The following is a 23,945-nucleotide window of genomic DNA, read 5'->3' on the forward strand; positions in this document are numbered from 1 at the left end:
CCCTCCCACTCCAGCCAGGAACAGACTCGGTCGTACCTGCACATTTCTAAGTGGGAGTACCGTCGGTCTGCTCCTCGGAAATGGGATGTATGTAGTGCATGCAGCCTACCGAGCTCAGATCCACACTCCATCCTTACCCGGGAGTGGAATATCACACCTCTGGGTTGAGGTGCAATACCCCTGTAGCAGCCGAATCCTCAGGGTGCTACATATACAGGGGGTCATCATATATAGGTGTATATAATACAGGGGAGGCAGGTGTCTGTGTATAATATACAGGAGGTCATCATATATAGGTGTATATAATACAGTGGAGGCAGGGGTCTGTATATAATATACAGGGGGTCATCATATATAGCTACGTATATAATACAGGGGAGGCAGGGGGCTGTATATAATATACAGGGGGTCATCATATATAGGTGTATATAATACAGGGGAGGCAGGGGGCTGTATATAATATACAGGAAGTCATCATTTATATAGGTGTATATAATACAGTGGAGGCAGGTGTCTGTGTATAATATACAGGGGTCATCATATATAGCTACGTATATAATACAGGGGAGGCAGGTGTCTGTGTATAATATACAGGAGGTCATCATATATAGGTGTATATAATACAGTGGAGGCAGGTGTCTGTGTATAATATACAGGAGGTCATCATATATAGGTGTATATAATACAGGGGAGGCAGGTGTCTGTATATAATATACAGGGGGTCATCATATATAGCTATGTATATAATACAGGGGAGGCAGGGGGCTGTATAAAATATACAGGGGTCATCATATATAGCTACATATATAATACAGGGGAGGCAGGGGGCTGTATATAATATACAGGGGGTCATCATATATAGGTGTATATAATACAGGGAAGGCAGGGGGCTGTATATAATATACAGGGGGTCATCATATATAGCTAGGTATATAATACAGGGGAGGCAGGTGTCTGTATATAATATACAGGGGGTCATCATATATAGCTATGTATATAATACAGGGGAGGCAGGGGGCTGTATAAAATATACAGGGGTCATCATATATAGCTACATATATAATACAGGGGAGGCAGGGGGCTGTATATAATATACAGGGGGTCATCATATATAGGTGTATATAATACAGGGAAGGCAGGGGGCTGTATATAATATACAGGGGGTCATCATATATAGCTACGTATGTAATACAGGGGAGGCAGGGGGCTGTATATAATATACAGGGGGTCATCATATATAGGTGTATATAATACAGGGGAGGCAGGGGGCTGTACATAATATACAGGAAGTCATCATATATATAGGTGTATATAATACAGGGGAGGCAGGTGTCTGTGTATAATATACAGGAGGTCATCATATATAGGTGTACATAATACAGTGGAGGCAGGGGTCTGTATATAATATACAGGGGGTCATCATATATAGCTACGTATATAATACAGGGGAGGCAGGGAGCTGTATAAAATATACAGGGGTCATCATATATAGCTACGTATATAATACAGGGGAGGCAGGGGTCTGTATATAATATACAGGGGTCATCATATATAGCTACGTATATAATACAGGGGAGGCAGGGGTCTGTATATAATATACAGGGGTCATCATATATAGCTACGTATATAATACAGGGGAGACAGGGGGCTGTATATAATATACAGGAGGTCATCATATATAGATGTATATAATACAGTGGAGGCAGGGGGCTGTATATAATATACAGGGGTCATCATATATAGGTGTATATAATACAGGGGAAGCAGGGGTCTGTATATAATATACAGGGGGTCATCATATATAGGTGTATATAATACAGGGGAGGCAGGGGGCTGTATATAATATACAGGGGTCATCATATATAGGTGTATATAATACAGGGGAGGCAGGTGTCTGTGTATAATATACAGGAGGTCATCATATTTAGGTGTATATAATACAGGGGAGGCAGGGGACTGTATATAATATACAGGGGGTCATCATATATAGCTACGTATATAATACAGGGGAGGCAGGGGGCTGTATATAATATACAAGAGGTCATCATATATATAGGTGTATATAATACAGGGGAGGCATGGGGCTGTATATAATATACAGGGGTCATCATATATATAGGTGTATATAATACAGGGGAGGCAGGGGGCTGTATATAATATACAGGGGTCATCATATATAGCTACGTATATAATACAGGGGAGACAGGGGCTGTATATAATATACAGGGGGTCATCATATATAGCTACGTATATAATACAGGGGAGGCAGGGGCTGTATATAATATACAGGGGTCATCATATATAGGTGTATATAATATAGAGGCAGGGGGCTGTATATAATATGCAGGGGGTCATCATATATACAGTCATATGAAATAGTTTGGGCACCCCTATTAATCTTAAGCTTAATGTTTTATAAAAATTGGTGTTTTTGCAACAGCTATTTCAGTTTGATATATGTAATAACTGTTGGACACAGTAATGTTTCTGCCTTGAAATGAGGTTTATTGTACTAACAGAAAATGTGCAATCTGCATTCAAACAAAATTTGAAAGGTGCATAAGTATGGGCACCCTTATCATTTTCTTGTTTTAAATACTCCTACCTACTTTTTACTGACTTACTAAAGCACTTTTTTTGGTTTTGTAACCTCATGGAGCTTTGAACTTTATAGCCAGGTGTATGCAATCATGAGAAAAGCTACTTAAAGTGGCCACTTGCAAGTTGTTCTCCTGTTTGAATCTCCTCTGAAGAGTGGCATCATGTGCTCCTCAAAACAACTGTCAAATGATCTGAAAACAAAGATTATTCAACATAGTTGTTCAGGGGAAGCATACAAAAAGCTGTCTCAGAGATTTAACCTGTCAGTTTCCACTGTGAGGAACATAGTAAGGAAATGGAAGAACACAGGGACAGTTCTTGTTAAGGCCAGAAGTGGCAGGCCAAGAAAAACATCAGAAAGGCAGAGAAGAAGAATGGTGAGATCAGTCAAGGACAATCCTCAGACCACCTCCAGAGAGCTGCAGCATCAACTTGCTGCAGATGGTGTCACTGTGCATCGGTCAACTATACAAGGCACTTTGCACAAGGAGAAGCTGTATGGGAGAGTGATGCGAAAGAAGCCGTTTCTGCAAGCACGCCACAAACAGAGTTGGCTGAGGTATGCAAAAGCACATTTGGAGAAGCCAATTTCTTTTTGGAAGAAGGTCCTGTGGACTGATGAAATCAAGATTGAGTTATTTGGTCATACAAAAAGGCGTTATGCATGGTGGCAAAAAAACACAGCATTCCAAGAAAAACACTTGCTACCCACAGTAAAATTTGGTGGAGGTTCCATCATGCTTTGGGGCTGTGTGGTCAATGCTGGCACTGGGAATCTTGTTAAAGTTGAGGGACGCATGGATTCCACTCAGTATCAGCAGATTCTTGACAATAGTGTTCAAGAATCAGTGATAAAGTTGAAGTTACGCAGGGGATGGATCTTTCAGCAAGACAATGATCCAAAACACCGCTCCAAATCTACTCAGGCATTCATGCAGAGGAACAACTACAATGTTCTGGAATGGCCATTCCAGTCCCCAGACCTGAATATCATTGAACATCTGTGGGATCATTTGAAGAGGGCTGTCCATGCTCGGCGACCATCAAACTTAACTGAACTGGAATTGTTTTGTAAAGAGGAATGGTCAAAAGTACCTTCATCCAGGATCCAGGAAATCATTAAAAGCTACAGGAAGCGACTAGAGGCTGTTATTTTTGCAAAAGGAGGATCTACTAAATATTAATGTCACTTTTCTGGTGAGGTGCCCATACTTATGCACCTGTCAAATTTTGTTTGAATGCAGATTGCACATTTTCTGTTAGTACAATAAACCTCATTTCAAGGCAGAAACATTACTGTGTCCAACAGTTATTACATATATCAAACTGAAATAGCTGTTGCAAAAACACCAATTTTTATAGAACATTAAGCTTAAGATTAATAGGGGTGCCCAAACTTTTTCATATGACTGTAGCTGTGTATATAATACAGGGAGGCAGGGGTCCGTATATAATATATAGGGGTTATTATATATAGTTGTATATAATGCAGGGGAGGCAGAGGTCTGTGTATGATATACAGAGGTCATCATATATAGGTGTATATAATATATAGCTACGTATATTGTACAGGGGACCCTGCCTCCTCTGTATAATAATGTATAATGTATATAATATATAGGTGTTATCATATATAGGTGTATATAATAGGGATCATCATATATAGGTGAATATAATATATAGAGGTCATCATATATAGCTACGTATATTATACAGGGGAGGCAGGGGGCTGTATATAATATATAGGGGTTATCATATATAGGTGTATATAATAGGGGGCCATCATATATAGGTGTATATAATATACAGGGGTCATCATATATAGCTATGTATATAATACAGGGGAGGCAGAGGGATGTATATAATATATAATGGTTATCATATATAGTTGTATATAATACAGGGGAAGCAGGGGACTGTATATATTATACAAGGTCATCATATATAGCTACGTATATAATACAGGGGAGGCAGGGGGCTGTATATAATATATAGGTGTATATAATACAGGGGAGGCAGGGGTATGTATATAATATATGGGTGTGTATCATACAGAGGAGTAATCATATATAGGTGTATATAATACAGGGAATGTACGGGGGCAATATATAATATTTAAGGGTGCATGATACAGAGAAGTAATCATATACATAATACAGGGGAATGAATATAAATTATATAGGGCTGTATCATACAAATGAGTAATCATATATAGGTGGATATAATACAAGGGGTGTATGGTGGGCTATATGTGAATAGATAAGGGTGTATCATACACAGAAGTAATCATATATAGGTATATAAAACAGTGGATGTATGGGGGCTATGCAATATATAGTGATAATCATACAGAGGAGTAATCATATATATATGTACAGTACAGACCAAAAGTTTGGACACACCTTCTCATTGATTTTTCTGTATTTTCATGGCTATGAAAATTGTACATTCACACTGAAGGCATCAAAACTATGAATTAACACATGTGGAATTATATACTTAACAAAAAAGTGTGAAACAACTGAAAATATGTCTTATGTTCTAGGTTCTTCAAAGTAGCCACCTTTTGCTTTGATGACTGCTTTGCACACTCTTGGCATTCTCTTGATGAGCTTCAAGAGGTAGTCACCGGAAATGGTTTTCACTTCACAGGTGTGCCCTGTCAGGTTTAATAAGTGGGATTTCTGGCCTTATAAATGGGGTTGGGACCATCAGTTGTGTTGTACAGAAGTCAGGTGGATACACAGCTGATAGTCCTACTGAATATACTGTTAGAATTTGTATTATGGCAAGAAAAAAGCAGCTAAGTAAAGAAAAACGAGTGTCCATCATTACTTTAAGAAATGAAGGTCAGTCAGTGCGAAAAAGGTGGCTACTTTGAAGAACCTAGAATATAAGACATATTTTCAGTTGTTTCACACTTTTTTGTTAAGTATATAATTCCACATGTGTTAATTCATAGTTTTGATGCCTTCAGTGTGAATGTACAATTTTCAGAGTCATGAAAATACAGAAAAATCTATAAATGATAAGGTGTGTCCAAACTTTTGGTCTGTACTGTATATAATACAGGGGATGCAGGGGGCTATATATAATATATATGGCTTCATTATAAAGAGTAGTTTTCATATGTATAGTGGTATATAATACAGAGTGTAGTTATATATACCGTACATGTATGTTATACAGGGAAGTACTGTAGAGTTGTGTCTATAGAATATATATATGGGGTATGATATAGAGCAATTATAATACATAGATGTATATTATAGGGAGAATGTTGGGATATGTCAATATAATCTAAAGATGTAACTAACACAAGGTGTGGATGTCTTATATTAGTGTGTATGTATATATAATATAGGGGATGTAGGAGTGTGTACATATATGTATAGGAGTGTGCTAAAGAGAAGTTATCATATGTATGTGCATATAATACAAAGGATGTCTAATTCTATATAATATATAGGTGTATATTATATGTAGCGGAGTTCTATATAGGCACATCTAATGCACTGCATGTAGTGCCTGTCTATAGGACACAGAGGAGTATACAGTACAAAGAATGTAGGATATATAATATATATATTGTGACAAAGTCACTGACAAAGTACTAGAGGGGAGATATGTAGCACTGAGATTATTAGCTCCAGTAATTAAACATAGGAGAAAGGTCCCAGTACACTAAGGGGTTAATCTCTAGTGCTAGGTTGATTGAACACCTGTAGAGAGGGAGGAGGTCAGAGGACATGATCCAGCCTTTAGAGCATTTGGTGTGGGGTGGGCCTAGAGGTGAAAGCTCTGAGCTGTTTATTTCACACATGCTGGATGTATGGAGATTGCAGGTCTCCTGGATTGAATCCCTTTGTTAAAGGACATGGAAGCTGGACTCTAAGCCAGGTGGGCTAACCAGCACTATTATATGGAGTTGTCATTTTATGTTTTACCTTCTGCCGGACAAAGGCTGCATTTACGTTTTCTGGTGATGTGGTTTATGAGGATTGCAATAAACCAGCTGCACTTTAAATAGAAACGGTTCCTGTGTCTGCCTCTTTAAGAAGCTGAGTGAGTTGAACTACCACAGTATATACAAGTGCTTCTCACAAAATTAGAATATCATTTTTCAATACAAAAAGTGAAACTCGTATATTATATAGAGTCATTACAGACAGAGTGATCTATTTCATGTGTTAATTTCTGTTAATGTTGATGATTATGGCTTACAGCCAATGAAAACACAAAAGTCATTATCTCAGTAAATTAGAATACTTTATAACAACAGCTTAAGAAATGATTTTAAAATCCGTATTGTTGTCCTACTGAAATGTATGTTCAGTAAATGCCCTCAATACTTGGTCGGGCTCCTTTTGCATCAGTTACTGCATCAATGCGGCAATGTGGCATGGAGGCGATCAGCCTGTGGCACTGCTGAGGGGTTATGGAAGCCCAGGTGGCTTTGATAGCAGCCTTCAGCTCGTCTGCATTGTTGGGTCTGGGGTCACATCTTCTTCTTGACAATACCCCATAGATTCTCTATAATAGATTCTCTATGGGGTTAAGGTCAGGCGAGTTTGCTGCCAATCAAGCACAGTGATACTGTTGTGTGTAAACCAGGTATTGGTACTTTTGGCAGTGTGGACAGGTGCCAAGTCCTGCTGGAGAATGACATTTCCATCTCCAAAAAGTCTGTCGGCAGAGGGAAGCATGAAGTGCTCAAAAATGTCCTGGTAGAAGGCTGCGCTGACTTTGGTCTTGATAAAACACAGTGGACCTCCACCAGCAGATGACATGGCTCCTCACACCATCACTGATTGTGGAAACTTCACACTAGACCTCAAGCAGCTTGGATTGTGGCCTCTCCACTCTTCCTCCAGACTCTGGGACCTTGATTTCCAAATGAAATGCAAAATTTACTTTCATCTGAAAACAACACCTTGGATCACTGAGAACAGTCCAGGTCTTTTCCTCCTGGGCCCAGGTAAGACGCTTCTGGCGTTCTCTATTTGTCATGAGTGGCTTGACACAAGGAATGCGACACTTGTAGCCCATGTCCTGGATACGTCTGTGTGTAGTGGCTCTTGAAGCAATGACTCCAGCAGCAGTCCACTCCTTGTGAATCTCCCCCAAATTTTTGAATGGCCTTTTCTTAACAATCCTTTCAAGGCTGCGGTTATCGCGGCTGCTTGTGCACCTTTTTCTACCACACTTTTTCCTTCCACTCAACTTTCCATTAATATTCTTGGATACAGCACTCTGTGAACAGCCAGCTTCTTTACCAATGACCTTTAGTGGCTTACCCTCCTTGTGGAGTGTGTCAATGACTGCCTTCTGGACATCTGTCAAGTCAGCAGTCTTCCCGATGATTGTGGAGCCTACTGAAACAGAATAAGGGACCTTTTTAAACGCTTAGGAAGCCTTTGCAGGTGTTTTTTGTTAATTATTCTTATTTACGGAGACAATGACTTGTGTTTTCATTGGCTGTAAGCCATAATCATCAACATTAACAGAAATAAACACTTGAAATAGATCACTCTGTGTGTAATGACTCTATATAATATAGGAGTTTCATTTTTGGAATGAAGAACTGAAATAACTTAATTTTTGGATGATATTCTAATTTTGTGATAACCACCTGTATGTTTCCATAAGGCCACTGCCCCACTATCCGTATTCGGTCAGTATATTTCTCAGGAGTGGGAGCCAAAACCAGGAGTGGGTGATAAATGCAGAATTGGTGACTTGTTTCTATTATACCTTTTCTCTGATTGTTCTTCACCTGGTTTTGGCTCCCACTCCTGAGAAAAAATACTGACCGAATACTGACCAAATACTGATAGTGCGGCCGTGGCCTAATACTGAGGACCTGGTGATGTCTATATAGGTAATAACATGGATAGTGTGGAAGTGTTAATGTTTCAGTTAATGACTATTTCAACCTGCTTATTAAAATGATGATTCTCCCCTGTTTGGTATGATTTGTTACTCACACCTGACTATGATCCTATAAATTCCTTTACTTTGTCTTTAAAACATTAGCAGATTTTTGAGGAAGAAATGAACAAAGGACTAAATATTTACCAGAATTGATTTTGATTTCTCTTTTTGTTGATAAATTTGTTTGTTAATTGATAAAAATAACCTATAAACGCTTCTATTTTTGTATGCAAATTGCCTCTTCAGAGAAAATGAGGACTTGAACTCTCTATTTTTGTAAATATTCTCACTTTGCAGCATTCTTCCCACAACTGCCTAAAACTTTTGCACGGTTCTGTATCTGTGTATATATTTTATATTTTGCTTTTGTCCCTTCCTGCACACTGAGCCCCTTCCCAACTTATTGAGCTCCATCCACCAATCAGATGACAGCGCTCAGGAGGCGAAATGTGCCAGCAAGTCCAATGTTCGGCGCCGATGATGATTAGATCTAATCTGCTTCTTACTTCTCTACACACAGAACATTTCGGAGTATGAAAAGAAACATTGTATCAGATTAATAACTCCTCCATCACAGACTCCATTATTCTCCACTATTTACATTTGACATTTTTAAGCAGGTTATTTCCCGCAGCCGCTCAGTACCCAAGAATTTCTTTATTTCAGGATATTCATAGTGGGCCATGCTGTGTGATAACAACTTATTGCAACTAATTACATTTATAAAGGTTACAATCATCTCCGCAAACTACTGTAATCCTAAAGTCAGCATAGCTAATGTGTCAGGAGCATAACATAACATGATAAAATTATCCACCATATAGAAAAATATAACTAATATAATACTGTACTATGAATACTAATAATTAATATACTACCCCATGTATCAAAATACAACTGCGATAATACTGCTCCTATGTATAAGAATATAATGACTTTAATGTCTACTATGTACTAGAATTTAACTACTATAATACTGCCCCCTATGTACAAGAATAGAACTACTACTATAATACTGTCCTCTATGTACAAGAATACAACGACTATAATACTGCCCCCTATCTATAAGTATATAACTACTATAATACTGCCCCCTATGTACAGGAATACAACGACTATAATATTGCCCCCTATGTACAGGAATACAACGACTATAATATTGCCCCCTATGTACAGGAATACAACGACTATAATACTGTCCCCTATGTACAGGAATACAACGACTATAATACTGTCCCCTATGTACAGGAATACGACTATAATACTGCTCCTATGTACAAGAATACAACGACTATAATAATACTCCCTATGTACAAGAATATAACTACTATAATACTGCTCCTATGTACAAGAATAAAACTACTATAATACTGCCCCCTATGTACAAGAATAGAACTACTACTATAATACTGTCCTCTATGTACAAGAATACAACGACTATAATACTGCCCTCTATCTATAAGTATATAACTACTATAATACTGCCCCCTATGTACAGGAATACAACGACTATAATATTGCCCCCTATGTACAGGAATACAACGACTATAATATTGCCCCCTATGTACAGGAATACAACGACTACAATACTGTCCCCTATGTACAGGAATACAACGACTATAATACTGTCCCCTATGTACAGGAATACGACTATAATACTGCTCCTATGTACAAGAATACAACGACTATAATAATACTCCCTATGTACAAGAATATAACTACTATAATACTGCTCCTATGTACAAGAATAAAACTACTATAATACTGCTCCTATGTACAAGAATAAAACTACTATAATACTGCTCCTATGTACAAGAATAAAACTACTATAATACTGCTCCTATGTACAAGAATATAACTACTATAATACTGCTCCTATGTACAAGAATATAACTACTATAATACTGCCCCCTATGTACAAGAATATAACTACTATAATACTGCTCCTATGTACAAGAATATAACTACTATAATACTGCCCACTGGGTACAATAATATAACTACAATAATACTGCTCCTATGTACAAGAATATAACTACTATAATACTGTCCCCTATGTACAAGAATATAACTACTATAATACTGCCCATATGTACAAGAATATAACTACTATAATACTGCCCCCTATGTACAAGAATATAACTACTATAATACTGCCCCTATGTACAATAATATAAATACTATAATACTGCCCCCTATGTACAAGAATATAACTACTATAATACTGTCCCCTATGTACAAGAATATAACTACTATAATACTGCCCCTATGTACAAGAATATAACTACTATAATACTGCCCCTATGTACAAGAATAAAACTACTATAATACTGCCCCTATGTACAAGAATATAGCTACTATAATACTGCTCCCTGTGTACAAGAATATAACTACTATAATACTGCCCCCTATGTACAAGAATATAACTACTATAATACTGCCCCCTATGTACAAGAATATAACTACTATAATACTGCCCCTATGTACAAGAATATAACTACTATAATACTGCCCCTATGTACAAGAATATAACTACTATAATACTGCCCCTATGTACAAGAATAAGACTACTATAATACTGCCCCTATGTACAAGAATATAGCTACTATAATACTGCTCCCTGTGTACAAGAATATAACTACTATAATACTGCCCCCTATGTACAAGAATATAACTACTATAATACTGCCCCCTATGTACAAGAATATAACTACTATAATACTGCCCCCTATGTACAATAATATAAATACTATAATACTGCCCCCTATGTACAAGAATATAACTACTATAATAGTGCCCCCTATGTACAAGAATATAACTACTATAATACTGCCCCTATGTACAAGAATATAACTACTATAATACTGCCCCCTATGTACAAGAATATAACTACTATAATACTGCTCCTATGTACAAGAATATAACTAATACTACTATAATACTGTGCTTTATCTTTTAAGAATAATTAAAATAATTTTGTTTTACTTGTAGGATTGCGCTGAGCAGTTACAGTATAAGTGTGATCTCATGCAAATGGACTAATTACTTATTCATTACTTTAAGATATCTCAATTGTAAAGATAATTACATTTAAGTTAGATTTAATTACTGTAAAATAATGTGTAATGTCTCCTTCCTTTTCTCTGTTTGATGTCTATTGTTATAATCTCATGGTACAGTTTTCTCTAATAAAAAGTACTTTAAATGAGAATTGCAGGGAGCAGAGACATTACTTGTCAGTAGTTAACTACATAAGGCACATTCCCACTTTATACAATGTATCACTGGTGTTTTCTACTGAACTAAGAAAACCACAGAAACAATATTATATACTGTACAACACAAAGCCCTACCTACCTATTATCTGTCTATCCCATATCTATCATGAAGTTTCCTGTTGCCCCTCTGATAGGACCCCACAGGTCAGTGATTTCTATCAGTGATTCCAATATTTCTCCAGTTTTGCTTCCACTTTCTAAGGTCAGGGGTGCGCTGATTTTTCTGATTGAGGGGTGATGACATTTATAGCACTTTTAAATTCTGATTTTTGGCATTCCGCCATTGCATTGTCTTCTTCATGTCTGCACATCTATCATTTCAGAACTGAAATGAATCGTCACTTTTACAGTTGCTAATTGCAATTTATATAGATCCCGTGGTCCTTGTATTCGCCCATAAGTCACTGGCGGGCAGAAGACTCCCTGCAGTACGTTACTTTATTGTTTGGGGAGACTATAACTCACTGACTGCTATATGTGGCAGTAAATAATTAAAAAGTGAAATATACCCTCAAAAAAATAAAATAAAATAAAGACTCCGCTATCAAAATGTGATGGATTGTTTGATCTGGGGAGTATTTTTCCTTTCTCAGATAATTGTCTCCATTTCATTTTTTTAAAAACACCATGCAAATTCACCGAAGATGACAAATTGCAAATATGTTGTAGAAAAAGAGTAAATCTGCTGCATAGAACAAGATATATAAATATATATTGTCCTACATTTATTTATATATATGTGTGGTGGGTATATATAATGTGTGTGTGTGTATGTATATGAGTAAATATATGTGTGTGTGTGTGTGTGTGTGTATATGTATATATATATATATATATATATATATATATATATATATATATATATATTACAGACCAAAAGTTTGGACACACCTTCTCATTTAAAGATTTTTCTGTATTTTCATGACTATGAAAATTGTACATTCACACTGAAGGCATCAAAACTATGAATTAACACATGTGGAATTATATACTTAACAAAAAAGTGTGAAACAACTGAAAATATGTCTTATATTCTAGGTTCTTCAAAGTAGCCACCTTTTGCTTTGATGACTGCTTTGCACACTCTTGGCATTCTCTTGATGAGCTTCAAGAGGTAGTCACCGGAAATGGTTTTCACTTCACAGGTGTGCCCTGTCAGGTTTAATAAGTGGGATTTCTTGCCTTATAAATGGGGTTGGGACCATCAGTTGTGTTGTGCAGAAGTCTGGTGGATACACAGCTGATAGTCCTACTGAATAGACTGTTAGCTGCTTTTTTCTTGCCATAATACAAATTCTAAGTAAAGAAAAATGAGTGGCCATCATTACTTTAAGAAATGAAGGTCAGTCAGTACAAAAAATTGGGCAAACTTTGAAAGTATCCCCAAGTGCAGTTGCACAAACCATCAAGCGCTACGAAGAAACTGGCTCACATGAGGACCGCCCCAGGAAAGGAAGACCAAGAGTCACCTCTGCTTCTGAGGATAAGTTTATCCGAGTCACCAGCCTCAGAAATCGCAGGTTAACAGCAGTTCAGATTAGAGACCAGGTGAATGCCACACAGAGTTCTAGCAGCAGACACGTCTCTACAACAACTGTTAAGAGGAGACTTTGTGCAGCAGGCCTTCATGGTAAAATAGCTGCTAGGAAACCACTGCTAAGGACAGGTGACAAGCAGAAGAGACTTGTTTGGGCTAAAGAACACAAGGAATGGACATTAGACCAGTGGAAATCTGTGCTTTGGTCTGATGAGTCCAAATTTGAGATCTTTGGTTCCAACCACCGTGTCTTTGTGCGACGCAGAAAAGGTGAACGGATGGACTCTACATGCCTGGTTCCCACCGTGAAGCATGGAGGAGGAGGTATGATGGTGTGGGGGTGCTTTGCTGGTGACACTGTTGGGGATTTATTCAAAATTGAAGGCATACTGAACCAGCATGGCTACCACAGCATCTTGCAGTGGCATGCTATTCCATCCGGTTTGCGTTTAGTTGGACCATCATTTATTTTTCAACAGGACAATGACCCCAAACACACCTCCAGGCTGTGTAAGGGCTATTTTACCAAGAAGGAGAGTGATGGGGTGCTACGCCAGATGACCTGGCCTCCACAGTCACCAGACCTGAACCCAATCGAGATGGTTTGGGGTGAGCTGGACCGCAGAGTGAAGGCAAAAGGGCCAACAAGTGCTAAGCATCTCTGGGAACTCCTTCAAGATTGTTGGAAGACCATTTCCGGTGAATACCTCTTGAAGCTCATCAAGAGAATGCCAAGAGTGTGCAAAGCGGTCATCAAAGCAAAAGGTGGCTACTTCAAAGAACCTAGAATATAAGACATATTTTCAGTTGTTTCACACTTTTTTGTTAAGTATATAATTCCACATGTGTTAATTCATAGTTTTGATGCCTTCAGTGTGAATGTACAATTTTCATAGTCATGAAAATACAGAAAAATCTTTAAATGAGAAGGTGTGTCCAAACTTTTGGTCTGTACTGTGTGTGTATGTATATATGTATGTATGTATATATATATATATATACATACATACATAGGGAAATTAATACATTGAGCTTTCATCAGTCTGCATTGTAGTTGAGCTGCAGTTTTAGTCGGTTTAGCCACTGTTGGCCATATTTGAGTGACATTTGGTCACTCGGTCACCCACCTACAGACATTTCCTGCTCTTTCCGAATTAAATTACTATAGTCAAAGGCTCATTGCTTTTTTTTTTTCTAAGGCCACAGCCCCAGTATCAGTATTTGGTCAGTATTCGGTCAGTATTTTTTCTCAGGAGTGGGAGCCAAAACCAGGAGTGGGTGATAAATGCAGAATTGGTGACTTGTTTCTATTATACATTTTCTCTGATTGTTCCTCACCTGGTTTTGGCTCCCACTCCTGAGAAAAAATACTGACCAAATACTGACTAAATACTGATAGTGGGGCCGTGGCCTAAAGGGGTTTCTAGGATTAGAAAAAAAGGTCCATTTTTTTTTTTCTCCATAAAACGGAGACACTTTTGTCACTTGTCCCTCCTGGACTGTTTCTGGTAGTAAAAATAGGAATGTGTCATCAGAAAATTACCTATTGCTTAAATCAGATTTTTGTGTTAATTGCATTATTTTTTCTTTTACATAGCACAATCTGTATTAAAAATAAAATATCTTGCAATTTTCGCACTGGGGCTTTTTTTAGACCCATACTTCTTTTTCTTTCAGGAAATAACATGTAAATTAGCTGCAATGGTCGGTTCCCGACCCGATCTTGTGTTTTGATGCATCTAATGAGCGTGTGCAAAGGTTACTGTGAAGAGGGGGAGCAGAGGAGCTGTTACATTACCTATAGAAAATGATGGATCCTGTGTTATCTACTGTATGTAGGGGTGTTATCAGTCATTGTAATCCTGCCTCTGAGGATATGGAGCCTGCTGGAAACTCTTTCTGAAAGACCGGAAGTATAAGTCTAAAATAGCCCCAGTGGTTAGTGTAAAAATTGCAAGATTATTTATTTCTATTTTTTCCACCAAACATTGATTAAAAAGCTCCTGTTTTTTGTTGTTTTTTTCTAATTTCTGTAACACAAAAAATGATTTAAACAATTGGTAATTTTCTGATGATAGCTTCCATTTAAATGAAACCTGTAAGCACAAAATGACTGTTCAAACCAAGCAAAGGTGCTTGATGCACTTTGTTTTCCACCTGTCTCTATCTTTCTTTAGCTCCTGTAAAGCCGCCAGAGCTGTCAATCAAAGAAGAGAGGTAAAGAGATGGATGGAAAACAAGTAGATGGAAAGGTGCACTGAATTGTTTGGCCACACCAAGGGTGCACCGAGCACCTGTGCTTTGTTTGAACAGTCATTTTATGAAGACAGACTCCTGTTAAAGAAAAAGTCCCATCTTTAAAAATTGATGGTAGATCAAGTGAGTCCATAACTAACTCTGGGGCCCCACTGATACTGATAATGACAGCGGATGAAGTGCTGATCTAGTGCTCCTGCTTCGTCAGGTTTTCCCTTGTACAGCTGCCAACCTGCTGTGCACAGATCTGCAACGCCGAATGTATGAATAAACTTTACAACTAGGCGTTACCCTTCCCCGTGTCATAGGACGTGCCTCTGAACAACCAGGCATTCTGAATACTAATTAGACATGGTCAAAGTAAGGAAAATGTTCAAATTTGTTTCCAGGAGGAATAATGGAGGAACGGCAACACAATTCTTAGAAAGCATTGCTGTTTCTTAGTTAGAAAAGCTGGATCTTCACTGATCTTCTGAAAGAACATTCTCACCTAGAGTGACCTTACTTTATACAGTTGTCCCCGTCCAGCTATAAATTACCCCACCATATAATAAAAATAATACTGGGGCTACGAACGCTATTGTCAGACAAGTCGCATCATCAAAAATGTTTGTGAAAATATTTGTGTAAAAAAACAAAACAAAAAAAAACGCATGAAGTGTCTTGTGCGACTTGCAATCATAGACACAAAATCCAGCACATTTGGAAACATTTGCAACTTTGTGTCACAGGTCGCAACACGGCACCGCGATCTGAACGTCTTCCGACAATTGTCCTCGGCTTCGTGCAAACAACATTCTGATACAAAAGGCAAAGTGTAATAATCGTAGAAGAGGCAGAAAAACAGAACAGCATTAACATTCAGCAAGGACTTTGCATTATTTCACAGAGAAATTATACAGGAATTTTCCGGCTATAATCCAATAAAGCATGCAAGAAATCCTGAGAAATGTATGCGGCACCATCCACATTTTTCCATGAAATTAGACCTGGGTGTATTAGAATTAATTATTCCGTAGATGGATGGCGCTATTCTGGTTATTGGAGGAAGAGGAACTAATCTAATCAGAGCCTATCAAGTCATCCATAAATGTGAGTCAATCACTGGAGTGAGGGAAATACCATAAATGTCTGACAGATTCACGTTGCGCCTCTGGGGTTGCACCTATGTTTAGAACAGGGGCAGAAACATTTGTATCTTTTTCTGTAACTCCTATGGAAGTGAATGGACTCTGCTTAATTCATTCTCCAACTAACCAGGGAGGTTTGGGGACTCCATTCTTCACAGGTTGCACAGGTCCGCCCCTGGTGGGATCCTTTTTTCCCCTGACATTTGCCATTTTTGGTTGTTGGGATATCCTCATATACATGGTTAATAGGAATGTGTTCGGCATCTATCCTCTAATGTTTGCAAACTTTTAGGGACAATTCTATTGGATATTCTCATCTCATAGATGTGGATCTCAAGAATGGGATGAGCATCTATCTCCAGTATGGGTCCCCCGCAGCACACCACTGTCAGTGGGAAGGTGGTGGAAATTCAGGACACCTCTCCACTAAAGGCAGCCCACGATAAGACCTCGTTCCTGAGATAGATGCAGGTCCAATCGGTGAGACTGGCATCCACTATATGCTAAAGGGAACCTCCCAGTAGGATCAACCCTCCTAAGTAGTCTCTATGGTCATGTAGGTCATAGGAAGCTGAATAAAATTATACCTTGATATCTGAGATCCGATGTCTTATTCCAGAGAAATCTACGTTTTTCTTAATATGTAAATGAGCTGTTAAGATCTTTGGGCCGGACATAGATCGTTCCAAGAATCTGCCTCCAGGAGGAGTGTAAAAATGTAGATCAGGAGAGCAGACTGTCAGTCTTTAGTCGTTATATGTGTCTCACTGGTAATACCTCCTATAGGCAGATATTCGGGGAGATCTATGTCCGGCCCATAGATCTTAACTGCTTATCTACATATTAAGAAAAATGTGGATTTCTCTGAATTAAGACTTCGGATCACAGATATCAAGGTATCATTTTATTCAGCTTCCTATGACCCCCATGCACATATACACTGTTTAGGAGGGTTGATCCTACCAACAAATTCCCTTAAATCAAAGCAGAAGATGGGAATACCCTTTAAGTTTAGGAGTCAGCGTCAGACAGCTGCTGTCAAGGTAAGTAACATCAGTATTGAGGCTAACGTGGCCACTTTGAGTGTATTTTCAGGGAATATTTTAGTGCATTTTGAAGAGTTTTGCATATTTTAGTATATGTCAATATTTCATAAAACTGTTCTTGGGCTGCTAAGGATTTTCTCCTTTGAGTCCATCAGCAGAGGGCAGGGGCCACTACTAGCATCCAGTGTTATCTGAAGCCATTTCTGTCCTTAGTCTGTTGTGCTTTGGAATTTTTGAGATTATCTATAGATTGGCAGCTCTGAAAGAAGCTTTTATGTATTCACTGTGATGCAGGAAGGAGACCAACAGTGATTACACAAGATTGGTCTAGTTCCACATAAAAGTTGTCTCTAAGCAGCGGTGTACATATATGGGGCGTACCTGAGTCCAATGGCATGGTGTTATTAGTCATTGTACAGGAGGAGGAGGAGGTGAGCTGTGACATCACCTATTGTGAATGGTGGATCCTGTGTTATCTACTGTATATAGAGGTGTTATCAGTCATTGTACAGGAGGAGGAGGTGAGCTGTGACATCAGCTATTGTGAATGGTGGATCCTGTGTTATCTACTCTATATAGAGGTGTTATTGGTCATTGTACAGGAGGAGGAGGAGGTGAGCTGTGACATCAGCTATTGTGAATGGTGGATCCTGTGTTCTGTACTGTATATAGAGGTATTATCAGTCATTGTACAGGAGGAGGAGGAGGTGAGCTGTGACATCACCTATTGTGAATGGTGGGTCCTGTGTTCTGTACTGTATATAGAGGTATGATCAGTCATTGTACAGGAGGAGGAGGTGAGCTGTGACATCAGCTATTGTGAATGGTGGATCCGGTGTTATCTACTCTATATAGAGGTGTTATTGGTCATTGTACAGGAGGAGGAGGAGGTGAGCTGTGACATCAGCTATTGTGAATGGTGGATCCTGTGTTATCTACTCTATATCGAGGTATTATCAGTCATTGTACAGGAGGAGGTGAGCTGTGACATCACCTATTGTGAATGGTGGATCCTGTGTTATCAGCTGTATATAGAGGTGTTATCAGTCATTGTACAGGAGGGGGAGGAGGTGAGCTGTGATATCACCTATTGTGAATGGTGGATCCTGTGTTATCTACTGTATATAGAAGTGTTATCAGTGATTGTACAGGAGGAGGAGGTGAGCTGTGACATCTCCTATTGTGAATGGTGGATCCTGTGTTATCTACTGTGTATAGAGGTGTCATTGTACAGGAGGAGGAGGAGGTGAGCTGTGACATCACCTATTGTGAATGGTGGATCCTGTGTTATCAGCTGTATATAGAGGTGTCATCAGTGATTGTAATTGGGTCTATTATGATGAGACTGCTGAAAAGTCATCTGCATGCAACAAGAGGTGAGAGTCTAGAACCAGACTATGAAAATTGCAAGATTTATTTTATTAATCTAAATAGTAATAATGGAAAATTAAAAAGAAAATGTATAATAAAATTAAAAAAAAAGCACATTGAACATTGTAGATTTATCATAGGCTGTTACCATGCAGAAGAGAGAAGACAGGAGAGGAAGAAGAAAAAAAGTTGACTTGAGTGAGGTTCGCTTACCAACACAGGACTCCCCAGTAATGGAGTAGGTCCCATTGTCATGGAAGCCGCTTCTGCACTCACAGTGGTACCATCCCGGAAGGTTAGCACAGCGGGAATGGTTGTGACACTGAATGATCCCTTCTGCACACTCATCAATATCTGCCTCAGAGAAAAACACAAGCCAGCCGGAAATTAATTTCCTTCGACACTACAAAGAATAAAGCATTTTTCTTTCATCCGTCACTTTAGGATTTGATCCCATAGAAACATCAGGTGACGGTTATAATTAGCTACTTAAGCCATGGAGATAGACAAAGCTTTTTTTCAAAAATGTTTAAATTTTTTTTTTCTTGCCTAGTAAAACACTATCACTAAGCTGGAGGGCGATTCATTGCCATTAACTACTAGAAGGTCAATAGAAACTTCATTTCTTTTACTCCAAGTGCCTCGTCTTGTGCCGCAAGGAATACTCCGCTATGAGAACCTCGTTAGCGAAGACTCCAGCGGCCGCACACAGTAATACGGCGACTACCGGTGTCACCTTGTGATGGCACAGCAGGACGCACCAATGGGAACCGTATCGCACGCAGGGTCCTTATCCTCAGGGGAGGGGTTTTTTTTTTTGCTTTTTTCACATTAACCAGTTCCACAAAAATACCCATTCATTCAGACTATACTCAGTGTGCGCACGATGGGAAAGTAGTGCCGGGCTTCTCTGAGACAGCATTGAGGAAGGCACTAAGGATACTTTTAGTAGTGTCAAAACTTATGGACAAGAGCGAGTAATTATTTTTCTATTTCTAGACAAAATGAATGCAAATTTTGTATTAATGGATATATAACTAGATATAGAGACATATTATATGTGTGTATAAATAATATAAGTATGTTTATATTATGTCATATTTTTACACACAAAATGTGTGTAAAATATAAAAAAATACTATATATTATGTGATTTTTTTGATTTTTTTTACACATGTAAATAAAAAATCATATACTTTATATTTTGTGATTTTTTTTTATTTTTTACAAGTATACATGATTGTTTTATTGTTTACATATACTTGTATATTATGTGATTTTTTTTATTTTTTTTTACACATACAGTGCCTACAAGTAGTATTCAACCCCCTGCAGATTTAGCTGGTTGACACATGCGGAATTAACTTGGCATTGTGACATTTGTACTGTAGATCAGCCTGGAAGTGGGAAATGCACTGCAGCAAATTTTGTTTTTGTTTTGTTTGTTTGTTTTTTTTAAAAACGTTAAAAGTTAATTCAGAGAGTCATTTATTATTCAACCCCTCAAACCACAAGAATTCTGTTTGGTCCCCCAAAAGTATTAAGAAGTAGTTCAGGCACCAAGAATAATGAGCTTCACATGTGTGGATTAAAGATCTCTTTTGCCAGCCTTTTCTGACTATTTAAGACCCTCCCCAAACTTGTGAACAGCACTCAGACATGGTCAACATGGGAAAGACAAAGGAGCATTCCAAGGCCATCAGAGACAAGATCGTGGAGGGGTACAAAACCCTTTCCAAGGAGTTGGGCCTACCTGTCTCCATTGTTGGGAGCATCATCCGTAAGTGGAAGGCTTATGGAACTACTGTTAGCCTTCCACGGCCAGGACAGCCTTTGAAAGTGTCCTCCCGTGCCGAGGCCAGGCTTGTCCGAAGAGTCAAGGCTAACCCAAGGACAACAAGGAAGGAGCTCCGGGAAGATCTCATGGCAGTGGGGACATTGGTTTCAGTCAATACCATAAGTAACGTACTCCACCGCAATGGTCTCCGTTCCAGACGAGCCCTTAAGGTACCTTTACTTTCAAAGCGTCATGTCAAGGCTCGTCTACAGTTTGCTCATGATCACTTGGAGGACTCTGAGACAGACTGGTTCAAGGTTCTATGGTCTGATGAGACCAAGATCGAGATCTTTGGTGCCAACCACACACGTGACGTTTGGAGACTGGATGGCACTGCATACGACCCCAAGAATACCATCCCTACAGTCAAGCATGGTGGTGGCAGCATCATGCTGTGGGGCTGTTTCTCTGCCAAGGGGCCTGGCCATCTGGTCCGCATCCATGGGAAGATGGATAGCACGGCCTACCTGGAGATTTTGGCCAAGAACCTCCGCTCCTCCATCAAGGATCTTAAGATGGGTCGTAATTTCATCTTCCAACAAGACAACGACCCAAAGCACACAGCCAAGAAAACCAAGGCCTGGTTCAATAGGGAAAAAGTCAAGGTGTTGGAGAGGCCTAGTCAGTCTCCTGACCTTAACCCAATTGAAAACTTGTGGAAGGAGCTCAAGAATAAAGTCCACATGAGACACCCAAAGAACCTAGATAACTTGGAGAAGATCTGCATGGAGGAGTGGGCCAAGATAACTCCACAGACCTGTGCCGGCCTGATCAGGTCTTATAAAAGACAATTATTGGCTGTAATTGCAAACAAGGGTTATTCCACAAAATATTAAACATAGGGGTTGTATAATAATTGACCCACACTTTTATGTTTAAAATTTAATAAAATTCAACTGAGCAACATAACTTTTTGGTTTGTAAGATTTATGCTTCTGTTCATAAAACCTACTCTCGTTTGCAGTTTGAAGGCTCTAACTTATTTGCATCTTATCAAACCAGCTAAATCTGCAGGGGGTTGAATACTACTTGTAGGCATTGTATATAATATATAGATGTATTATATGATTTTTAAAAATGTTTACGTATATATAAATTTGTGACATACATGTAAAAAATAAAAAAAAACAATCTAAAAGTATATATATGATTTTTTTATTGTTTGCATATATTTGTGTAAAAAATATGTAAAATATAAAAAATACTATATATTGTGATTTTTCTTTTACACACACGTAAACAATAAAAAAATCATATATATACTTGACTATTATGTGATTTTTTTATTTTTTACAAGTGTATATGATTTTTTTATTGTTTACGTATGTGTAAAAAATAAAAAAAATCACAATATATAGTAATTTTTATATTTTGCATATTTTTTTACACACACGTATATATGTCAACAATAAAAATATAATATATATACTTTTAGATTGTGTTTTTTTTAATTGTTTACGTGTGTGTAAAAGAATAAAAAATATCACAAATTTATATACAGTACAGACCAAGTTTGGACACACCTCATTTAAAGATTTTTCTGTATTTTCATGACTATGAAAATTGTACATTCACACTGAAGGCATCAAAACTATGAATTAACACATGTGGAATTATATACTTAACAAAAAAGTGTGAAACAACTGAAAATATGTCTTATATTCTAGGTTCTTCAAAGTAGCCACCTTTTGCTTTGATGACTGCTTTGCTCACTCTAGGCATTCTCTTGATGAGCTTCAAGAGGTAGTCACCGGAAATGGTCTTCACTTCACAGGTGTGCCCTGTCAGGTTTAATAAGTGGGATTTCTTGCCTTATAAATGGGGTTGAGACCATCAGTTGTGTTGTGCAGAAGTCTGGTGGATGCACAGCTGATATTCCTACTGAATAGACTGTTAGCTGCTTGTTTCTTGCCATTATACAAATTCTAAGAAAAGAAAAACGAGTGGCCATCATTACTTTAAGAAATGAAGGTCAGTCAGTCCGAAAAATTGGGCAAACTTTGAAAGTGTCCCCAAATGCAGTTGCAAAAACCATCAAGCGCTACAAAGAAACTGGCTCACATGAGGACCGCCCCAGGAAAGGAAGACCAAGAGTCCCCTCTGCTTCTGAGGATAAGTTTATCTGAGTCACCAGCCTCAGAAATCGCAGGTTAACAGCAGCTCAGATTAGAGACCAGGTCAATGCCACACAGAGTTCTAGCAGCAGACACATCTCTTCAACAACTGTTAAGAAGAGACTTTGTGCAGCAGGCCTTCATGGTAAAATAGCTGCTAGGAAACCACTGCTAAGGACAGGCAACAAGCAGAAGAGACTTGTTTGGGCTAAAGAACACAAGGAATGGACATTAGACCAGTGGAAATCTGTGCTTTGGTCTGATGAGTCCAAATTTGAGATCTTTGGTTCCAACCACCGTGTCTTTGTGCGACGCAGAAAAGGTGAACGGATGGACTCTACATGCCTGGTTCCCACCGTGAAGCAGGGAGGAGGAGGTGTGATGGTGTTGGGGTGCTTTGCTGGTGACACTGTTGGGCATTTATTCAAAATTGAAGGCATACTGAACCAGCATGGCTACCACAGCATGTTGCAGTGGCATGCTATTCCATCCGGACAATGACCCCAAACACACCTCCAGGCTGTGTAAGGGCTATTTGACAAAGAAGGAGAGTGATGGGGTGCTACGCCAGATGACTTGCCTCCACAGTCACCAGACCTGAACCCAAACAAGATGGTTTGGGGTGAGCTGGACCGCAGAGTGAAGGCAAAAGGGCCAACAAATGCTAAGCATCTCTGGGAACTCCTTCAAGATTGTTGGAAGACCATTTCCGGAGACTACCTCTTGAAGCTCATCAAGAGAATGCCAAGAGTGTTCAAAGAAGTCATCAAAGCAAAAGGTGGCTACTTTGAAGAACCTAGAATATAAGACATATTTTCAGTTGTTTCACACTTTTTTGTTA

General features: G+C 38.6%; 1 protein-coding gene across 2 annotated transcripts in view; it reads right to left on the minus strand.

Moving 5' to 3' along the window:
* Window positions 1–23,945, minus strand: part of NELL1 (neural EGFL like 1) — a 932,419-nt gene that overhangs the window by 100,334 nt on the left and 808,140 nt on the right. The window contains exon 16 of one of the 2 annotated variants that reach the window (XM_073658224.1): window positions 19,367–19,507. The exons of the other annotated variant lie outside the window; for it this stretch is intronic. Coding sequence (XP_073514325.1) covers window positions 19,367–19,507 — 141 coding nt within the window. The remainder of the gene's footprint in view (window positions 1–19,366; window positions 19,508–23,945) is intronic. 2 annotated transcript variants of the gene reach the window in all.

This window comes from Phyllobates terribilis, unplaced genomic scaffold, assembly GCF_046119375.1.
Source record: "Phyllobates terribilis strain yellow unplaced genomic scaffold, ASM4611937v1 Scaffold_13__5_contigs__length_258822181, whole genome shotgun sequence".
In the NCBI taxonomy this organism is placed as follows: Eukaryota; Metazoa; Chordata; class Amphibia; order Anura; family Dendrobatidae; genus Phyllobates; species Phyllobates terribilis.